At 38.6% G+C, this 10368-nt stretch overlaps 1 protein-coding gene across 1 annotated transcript in view; it reads right to left on the bottom strand.

The window, feature by feature from the left end:
• Window positions 1-244: 244 nt before the first annotated feature.
• LOC308077304 (nuclear GTPase SLIP-GC-like) overlaps window positions 245-10368 on the bottom strand; it is a gene marked incomplete at its 5' end in the record, with an annotated part of 81353 nt that continues 71229 nt past the window's right edge. The window contains 9 exons of the mRNA XM_080417932.1: window positions 245-1993; window positions 3329-3407; window positions 3557-3638; window positions 3987-4120; window positions 5590-5698; window positions 5921-6044; window positions 6173-6495; window positions 6590-6711; window positions 6885-6981. Coding sequence (XP_080274058.1) covers window positions 1873-1993; window positions 3329-3407; window positions 3557-3638; window positions 3987-4120; window positions 5590-5698; window positions 5921-6044; window positions 6173-6495; window positions 6590-6711; window positions 6885-6981 — 1191 coding nt within the window. The 3' untranslated portion in view covers window positions 245-1872. The remainder of the gene's footprint in view (window positions 1994-3328; window positions 3408-3556; window positions 3639-3986; window positions 4121-5589; window positions 5699-5920; window positions 6045-6172; window positions 6496-6589; window positions 6712-6884; window positions 6982-10368) is intronic.

Genomic DNA, 10368 nt, shown 5'->3' with positions numbered 1-10368 from the left:
GGGTTCAAGTGGTTAATAAAAAACATAAAAAGTTCTTATCACACAAATATTTGGTGGACCCCTAGCTCTGGTCCATGATAACGTTTACAACTCCTTCTAATGCTATGGACCAGAGCTAGCGGACCCCCTGTAGTAACTCCGAGGATCCCCTGAGGGTCCCGGACCCCCTGTTGAAGACCCCTGCATTAGAGATTAAATACAAAAAAAGAAAAAAGAAAACAGATGAGGAGGGAGACTCTAGGCCTACCATGCAAATTATAGTTTTAATGCATATACAGTACAGTACAGTATATTAGCCTATAATTGTGTTTCTACAACTTTTGTACAGGCAAACAAACATACAAATGGCTACACATCTTGGAGGCACCGCGTTAGGAGTGCAAAACTCTTCCCCAGGCAACAATGGTAAGCGTGTGAATTAATTTCAAATATACAGGGAAGGGGAGGAAGGGTTCACACCATAATCACAGGCAGGTGTGGTGAAGGTGTGGTCTATTATAAGTCAATCAGTCATAGTTTAAATGAAACCAAAAACTAATCAGGGGGGTTGACTATATTATACTGTACGGAGAGAACAGTGACGGAAAAAGCACTTAAATTTTTTACATCTCAGTAATCAGTGAAGTACACCCGGAAGTAGTAGTTCTTAAGACTTTTAAGGCAGAATTAATTCCATTTTCGCCAGAAACAGGCTGTATCAAATATGAATGAATATCAGTGATATTATTGGCATGAAAAATAAAAATACCTCAAAATTCTACAGTACTTGAGTAAATGTACTTAGTTACTTTTCACCACTGGAGTCAATAAAATGTACAGCATATTACCAACATCCAGATATATACGCATGGACACATATACATGTATTAATTACAGTATATAGGCCTATATACTTTATGCACGCACTTACACCCATACCTGCGTACATGCACAACAATACACATATAGAAGGAAAAAGAACCCTTTACACAGTCAAAGTATATCAAGACTAAGGATAATGAGCTGATCAATAAAAAACATTGGAAGTCCCAGGACCACTGTTGCCAGATTTTGCAAGAGAAACAAGCGGTCAGGTCTACGAAAACAAGCCCAAAAGAAGTGACTAGGCCACATGAACACACCCACGCACGTACAGCCAAATTAATATACAGCATCAAGATCAGTTTTAAGCGCTTAAAACCTATATACATCAGCTATTTGAAAATGGCAGATCTACAAGTGATGCGACACGTTGTGAGATTATAGATCTGCTATTTTCAAACAAATCTATAAGAAAATGTTTTTAAGCCTCTGCCTCTCTAAGTTTTTTGCCCAAATCTCCTCCCTGTACTTTTTCAATCACCCAGAATTTAAGATCATTTTCTGAATGGCCATGCTGGGTGAAGTGTGTTCCTAGAGAGCCAGCCTTGCCTCTTATTGCAGTCTTATGCTGCATTATAATTTTTTTCAATTGGCAATATGTTTTTCCTATATACAGTTTGGAACAAGGACATTGGATTGCATATATCACATCGTTTGTGACACATGTTGTCAGGGTTTCCAGGGGGACAATCTGTCCGGTGTGAGGATTGGTGAATTCTTCATGATCAGCAGATTGCAACAGAAGCAGCAGGGAGTGGGACGCTGGAAGTCATTTATGCCAGGGGGGGCTGGGCTGGGCTTGGCGGGGGACTTCGCACGCGCGTGCACGATTTTTTTCCACATGTGTCCCGCGATTTCTTTCACATTTTTCACCTTTTTTCACCTTTTTCAACAAATATTTTATTCCCCAAAGTTAAATACATCATTGTTTTAATATATAAGTGTGTATATAGACTTTAATATGATATATATTTGTTTAATTAAAAAATAATAATAATAATAATCAAAAATTCAATTTTTTTTCTTTCTCTTCCCCACCACCAGGGGTGCTGCAGCACCCTCAGCACCCCACTTCCCGCGTCCCTGAGAAGCAGTTTCCACAGCGCTGGTGTCCAGTTCGTCGTGGGTCCGTCTGAAAGCAAAAATAGGCCTGTCTTTAAACGTTTCATGGAGTTCCAACACATTCCTATGTTTGATTAAGACATATTTGATTTAATTAGCTAAAAATGAGAATTTTCTGACTGAAAAGCTATCTATTGGATGAGTGTCTTTGTTTTGGTTGGAATCATCTCTGTCAGAGTATAAAAACCCTCTTGTAAGTTTTATATATATATATATATTTTTTTTAAAGTACAATAGAACTATAACCCCTGTCTATGAATCTGGCATGCGTCTCCTGTGATTTGGTTATATTCAGATCTGCAGGTCTAGTTGTGTCACATGCTGTAATGTCCTACATCCAAAGTATGTTGCCCAGCCCTTACTAGATTTATCAATTCTCTTAAAGGGATATTTCACTTTCAAAAAATACTTTTGGTCATTTTATCATCTACTCAGGCCTTTGTGAACCCCCCAGACAGTTTTTAAGTTGCTTGATTAATTATTTAGATATTTGATATTAATTTTATCAGACACGCCCCCTTCCTATACAAACCCATTGTAACTTCAAACTCCATTTTAACCATGTTAGATTCATCAAAAACACCCGTCCTTGGTTCTGGTGACTCACCCTGTCCTCCTAATGCGTGAGGGGGCCGTGTTTTTTCAATTACTTTTATCATTTATTTTAAATATTTTTTTTGGAAAATGAAAAAAATAAAATACAATAAAAAATTTAAATAAAATAAATGAAAAAAGTAATCGGAAAAACACGGCCCCCTCACGCATTAGGAGGGCAGGGTGAGTCACCAGAACCAAGGACGGGTGTTTTTGATGAATCTAACATGGTTAAAATGGAGTTTGAAGTTACAATGGGTTTGTATAGGAAGGGGGCGTGTCTGATAAAATGAATATCAAATATCTAAATAATTAATCTAGCAACTTAAAAACTGTCTGGGGGGTTCACAAAGGCCTGAGTAGATGATAAAATGAACAAAAGTCTTTTTCAAAGTGAAATATCCCTTTAAGCCTAATCCCCACCTACTCAGATCACGCTGTGCTCTGATTGGCTGATGCTAGTGCACTAGTTTTTCATCCCAACTTCAAAGTTCAGGGTTTGGGAGTGTTTGAAGTGAAATGTATTGAGGCTGTATGAGATTACATTATGCTTAACTTCTTAAGTAAATATGTGCATAACTTTATTAATGAACATGACAAACAATATGTATCACATAGGCCTACAGCCTATGCTAACAAGCTGGCCCCTGATATATGTCACACAAAATGAGTTTATGATTATTATTATTATTATTTATTTTTTGTAAATGCCATAACTTTTGCAAGGACAATGTGCTGGTGCTCATCATACTTTAATCCTCGACGGAGGTCTTCAGTCCTCAGTTTTTCATAGCATATCTTCACCTTTTCATATTGCTCATCTGTGACATCTGTAACAACATTGTTTCACATTTATTTCACTACGGTATCTAAATGAATATTTTGTAACATCAATAATACAATTGAAATATATACACCACTGGATGATTATGAAATAAATCAGCAGTGTTCCACAAATCAAATCAAATCTTTCTGTTACCTGGAAATGACTTGACATTTTTCTTGAGTGACTGGTCAATGGATGTTTGCATATCTTTTTCTAGTGTCTCCAGCAATACATCCTGAAATGAAAATAAACTGTTCAGTGTGATGAATCTAGATTTGTCAACAAATGTTCTACACACAATCACAATCACACACACACACACACACACACACACACACACACACACACACACACACACACACACACACACACACACACACACACACACACACACACACACACACACACACACACACAGAATTATGTCCAGTCATTGGCTATCAATAGTAATGGCCTGGGCCTCATTCCCCAGACGTTCTTAAAGAGAAATAACTGGCAATATTACTTGAGCATATAAATTCATTAGAAATTTGTGAGCAGTTGGAATTTGGTCTATTTCTGAGATAGATGAGTGTTAACAAACCTTCAGACGCGTCATGTTACCCAGCATGTCTGTCTTAGCCTTTTCAAACATGGTGGATTTTAAAGCATAGAGATGCCTGTCCATTTCCTGCCTCATCCTGGCCACCACGCCTGGTCCACTGTCCTTTGCCACTTCTACAGTACAGCAAATAAACACAACACAATTCAATTAGATCAGCTATTCTCAACCTGTGGGCCGGGGACCACTGGTGGGCTGTGAGGATATTGCAAGTGTGGATATTGCATATTAAATGATTCATTGATCATTTAAATCTTTTAATTTAATTAAATTTTCATTTGAACTTTTAGCTTAATTTATTTTAACATTAATCTAAAATAAAATAAAATATTTGTGTAAAAAATTAAAGTTGACATGAAAGAAATGTTGACATGTGTAACTGCCATAATGGGTGGTAATGTGTTATATTTTTCATTTCTATACGTAATATCATTTATTTGTCCTGAACTTGTGTTTACCAGGTATTTGTTGCACCGGAAGATCTAATTGTCTTGATCAAGCCGGAACGCTTTATAAGGTGTCTTTTCATGCAGATCCACAAGCGTGTTACACTGATACACTTCCGCTCACTAAGGAGCGTATTGTTGTTTGAGCGTGTGTGGGACGGAATAAGGTAGCCTACTTGTCTTTGCTTTATAAATGTGTACATTTATGTTCCTATCATGCGTCTTCTTTATGTTGATAAGATGTATTTTTGTTCCAGTTGTGCGTTGCTGTTGTCGACCATGGATTCTCACTCATTCCCTTTGGTTTATGTGCAGTCAGCGAGGTGTGTTTGTGTTTCAGTCATGTTTTCATTACATTCATTTAATGTTCCATTATTTATGTGCGTGTATTGTTTATGCTTTGTTTTGTACAGTTTTAAGTTGTTGGATTGTTTGCCAGTAAGAGTGCAATAAATCTACCAGTATGAAGAACAACCTGAGTCGTTTATGGGCCCAAAGGCAGTGATACATGACTCTGAGAATACATAGTTATGTTTCATGGGTGAATGGCTTGTCCAACTACGATGCAAGTACAAAATTGCTCCGTTATAGGGAAGGGTGAGTCTCACTCTCCCAGAGAGAGAAAAGAGAGAGAGCCACACTCAGTGCAGCTGTCTTTAAAAAGAAAGTCAGTTTAAAAAAAGAACGAGCGATTTAAATTGACATTTCAAGATAATTTTATGTTGTCATGATATTTTAGGCTAGAAAAACAGATCTGCCAACTCCACCTGTTAACCCTGCATCCCTGTGATAATGAATGATTGAGAGAGAGAAAATATATGAGAAAACAGCTCGCTTCTCCTCTGTTCTTTCAATGGATTAAAGTTACAATCTCGTATGCTTACAGTCACCTCTCACACGAGTATAAAGTACTATACTGTTAGAAAATGAACAAATGAAAACAGTCGCTTATAAGACAATACCAGAACTTTTACTGTCAAGGTGGGCATGTGAAAACGGTCTCTCCCATTGCCATTCCAGCAAGTTATGCTAATTGTTTTGCTGGAAAGATTCTGGCACTGTAGTGAAAACACAGCTTAAGTTGTTTAAATGTTTTAGCTGGTAATATACTGGCATTGTATAGTGAAAACATGGCTTACTGTCATAACATGGCTGCATGGATTCCTGGATTGACTTTTCTAGACTCGAGTAGATGTTTTTCTTTTCTTCACGGATGACATTGACAAGTTTTGTCTTTAATTTTTCCTCCTGTTCAAGAGAAGAAAAGAACAGAAAAGCAAATAAACGGGACACTCAGATTATAGAGAACAGCATAGTCTACTTGTGTGGGAAATTGGCTTTACATTTCAGTTGCCAATTAATAATAGAATTCTGCCAAGAACAATTGTTATGGTAGGTAAATAAATAATAATTATTGTGTCTTTATCTTACTTCAGAGACAAAACCCATCAAAATTAGGTGTAGTTATACCTTTGTTGTCTTAAGAAATGTCATCAGCAATGCAACCTCTTTGTACTTGCCACTCAGGCTCTCTGTTGTGACAAGTGTGAATTTATTGATGGCCTCTTTGATGGGTCCAGATCGTCTTTCATTCCTGAAATGTTTAGGATCTGCATTGAGTTATGGAAGCCCTTTAAGACACGCCCTTCCTCTCCCTTTTTTATTAAATTAATATGCTGGAAGGTAGACATGGTTTTATGATTGCTGACAGTAGGTACTTACGGGAAGGTCTTGGAAAACTCTGGATCAATCTTTTCTCTCATGTATTTAGATAATCTCTCATTGAGATTCACTTGCTTGCTTTTTGTTTTGTAAATGCCGTTGCACTGAACTAAATGCTTCAATTGAGTATGATGGCCGCAGGCGTTTGTGGTGACAAGCTTCAAGGCTTTCTCACACGATTCTTCTGATCGCGAAACCCCTTCAGCGAGGCGTGTTTCAAAAGCCTCTTGACACTCTGTCATGGATTGACCGACTTTATTGATCCATTTCTGAAGTTTTGTTTCCAGGTGTTTGCACACTTCTGCTTTTATTTTGAGGGAGTCCTGAAATCAAATTTGTCACTCAGAACAATATAGAACCAGAATAATGTAGACCTGTGCGTGTGTGCGTGTGTGTGTGTGTGTAACATGTTCTTACCGTTCCTTGAGTATTCACCCCTTTCATCCATGAAAGTATTCCATAGGCTCCGTTGACATAATAATTGGTCTTTGAGTGACGGTCACTGAGATCTTCCAGAAATCGCTTAAGTTTGGGTATTTCTGGAAAATTTTGTTTATGTATAATCGCAGTAAAATGTTCAGCCCAAAAGGTATGTTGTTTGTTTGCATTTGTTTTAAGATTTAAAATACGTCATTTTCACAGTGATGCAAATTGTTAGATCCATATTACTACAAAGTACAAACTATTTATAAATTGTAAAGTGTTGTCCTACCAGTGTCTTCTACTTCTTGTAGAAGGTCTGGCTCGTTGAACTCTTTAGAGCTGACTGTGAACACTTGGAAAAGGTCACCTTTTTCACGGAAATGTGTCTGAAACGAAAAAAAGAAAAAAAAACTCCAACAATAATAATAATTATTAATATTCAGTATCCTGTGTGTGTGTGTGCGTGCGTGCGTGCTTGTTTGTTTATAAAATAACATTGGACAAGTGAGTGTGTGTAAGATACACTGATGGCCCTACTCCAGACCAAGCTAAACCCCTACCCGTTACCCTAAACCAGCGATGTTCTACCCATTACCCGTTAAATACGGATAAGGGAGCTGGCGCTGTCCCTAAACGCTATTCTGCACCTGCTATACCCGTTACCCATTATGCCGACACCGTTATTTGCGGGTGGAGGCGTGCCCGTGGGCGTGTTGTTGCTATATGCCCAAAATTGCTATTCTGTCCACACACACGGGTGCGGCTTTGGGAAAGCGCACAGCGGATTCTAAAACCACCCGCAAAGAGCACACAGACTGCAATGGATTCGTGGAGACGGTCAGGGCACACAGAGCGCACCTCTCTCTACTAGGCTATTATTGTCAACAAATCTCTGTGATTCTAATTTTACTATAATCAGCAGAAGGGAGGGTGTCAATTCCTTGTGTCAATTGTATTTATATAAGATGATAGTCTATTTAAAGAATAAAATTTTTGCATCCGCAATGCAATGCTCCACTTTACACACGTCAGTTTTATTAGATTTTTATCTAATCAATAATATGTAGGTGATACTTATGTCTATCAAATGTGGTTTTACTGAAAGGCAATCAAAGTCCAGAGCTTAGAAATGAAACATCGGGTGTGTGTGCTCCATGTAAAATCCCCACAGTGCGGCCACAGAGTTCATGTCGGAACATGAGCAGTGTTGCCAGAATTTGCGAGAAATAAGCAACTAGGTCTATGAAAACAAGCCCAAAAGTAGCGACTATAATAGGCCACATTAGCACTTCAAAATGTCGTCCATTAAACAATGTGCATATTTATATATGTTGGCTATTTGAAAATAGACGATCTACAATCACCGTGTCTGATGCCATAACCTTTAAGAGAAGACTGCGCTAGCCATTATCCCCAATCCATTCTTACGCACTGCTTTATCCCTGTCTGCAGTGTTGCCTGGTCTGATTATTATAAGCCACATTGGGCTTGTTTTTCTGAAGTTGCTTGTAAATAACGGTAGAACGGTTGTGAGCTTGTAGATCGTCTATTTTCAAATAGCCAACACACACACACACACACACACACACATATATATATATATATATATATATATATATATATATATATATATATATATATATATATATATATATATATATATATATATATATATATATATATATATATATATATATATATATGCACATTGTTTAATGTATGACATATATAGGTTTGAAGTGCTCACGTGGCCTATTATAGTCACTTCTTTTGGGCTTGTTTTCATAGACCTGGTTGCTTATTTCTCTCACAAATTCTGGCAACACCGCTCCTGTCGCAGAAGCACAGTGGCCCTCATTTATCAACGCGGTGCAGACCAAATAATGGGCGTACGGCGAGATCTCCGCAACTTTTGGCATTTATTAATATATCCTGACGTTGCCTTCAGCCTACGGCACGCTCAGATCTCATGTCTGATCTAGAGCAGTTGTAGATGTTAGCTGCACCCGTTTGTTCCATTGTAGATCTGCGGAGCAGCAATGTCTCGCCATCTGACAGGCATCTGGACACATGTATCCACTCCAAAATATATATTTAACACACTAATAAATAATCCCTTTGAAAATATATCATTTTATAAAGTAATTTAAACAAACTGCTTTAACAGTCATTCAGATAAGATTGCAGATCTGGCTGCGTTGAAAATAGCAGATCTACAAGCTCACAAGCGTGCATTGAAAGCATTTTCAAAATATACGAGCGCTTTTGCGAGAGCATTTTATGGTATGGAGTGTTATGTAGGCTACAACCTGACTGGGTTAAGGATATAAACCTGACGATCCAATCTCTTATTAACGTGGCGGCACGGGATCACTGCAGCCCGCCCGAGTCTCATGGGGAATAGCCTACATGACTGCTTTATTTTAGTGTAACTCGAACGTGCACTGCTCGGTTTGGGCTAAATAAATGCATATGTACAAACGTATTCCATTCATGACGATGTGATTGGTATCATAATATGTCATTCATGTAGGCCTACGTGACAAATATTGTACCGTTACGGATTACATGAAAGACAGTTGTTTGTGTGTGTGTGTGTGTGTGTGTGTGTGAGAGAGTGAGAGTGAGAGAGAGAGAGAGAGAGAGAGAGAGAGAGAGAGAGAGAGAGAGAGAGAGAGAGAGAGAGAGAGAGTGCGTGGCGTGGCGTGGCGAGTGGGGGAGACTCTTTCTTATTGGCTTTTCATGATTTGTTTGGTCGTATTCGGGTTCTTCATGTCGTAAAATCGGGGCGTTTCGAGAATATCTAAGGGCGTATTATTTAAATTACGCTCGTTTTCAGACCTCAGATTTATCAAAGCTCTGACCAAATGTACGCTAGGATTGGCTGTATAGGATCGCTTCATAAATGTGACTTTGACGTTGGTGTATGGCAGAATTTGGGGAAAAATATAAGCTGTTTTTTACGATCCATTGATAAATGAGGGCCACTGTGAGGATTTTACATGGAAACATACACCCGACATTTGGTTTCTAAGCTCTGGCCTTTGATTTCCTTTCAATAAAACCACATTTGATAGACATACGTATCACCTACATGTTACTGATTAGAGAGAATTTTATATTTTTGTAATCAGTTCATTATTTCCTGCGTAATCGATGAATAAAACTGACGTGTGTAATTTGGAGAGCATTGCATTGTGCGATGCACAAATTGTCTTCTTTAAATAGACTATCATCTTATATAAACACAATTGACACAACAAATTGACACTCTCCTTTCTGCTGATTATAGGAAAATTTGAATCACAGAGATTTCTTGACAATAATAGCCTAGTAGAGAGAGGTGCCGCACTGTGTGCCCTGACCGTCTCCAGGACATCCATTTCAGCCTGTGCGCTCTACCAAACCAAGTTGGCATTGCGGGTGGTTTTAGATTCCGTAATACACTTTCCCAAAGGTGTGTGGGCAGAATAGACATTTTGGGGATATAGCAACAACACGCCCACGGGCATACCTCCGTGCGCAAATAATGGAGTCGGCATCATGCAGAGCGGGTATAGTAGGCGCAGAATAGCATTTAGGGATATTGTCAGCTCCCTTTACCCGTATTTCACGGGTAATGGGCAACGGGTGCCGCTTTAGATTGGCACAGAATAGAGCGGCTAGGGTGCTTTTTGGGGCAAACAGGTGAGCAGAGTCAGCGATGTGGTGGGTGTGGAATGGCGATGAACGTTTGGTATTTTTGGGAGTGGAGAAGGGTAGAATTCCTGCGG

The sequence above is a fragment of the Gymnoscopelus braueri genome, assembly GCF_963280865.1.
Source record: "Gymnoscopelus braueri genome assembly, chromosome: 21".
NCBI classification, from domain to species: Eukaryota; Metazoa; Chordata; class Actinopteri; order Myctophiformes; family Myctophidae; genus Gymnoscopelus; species Gymnoscopelus braueri.
This window is presented reverse-complemented; position numbering and strand designations above follow the sequence as displayed.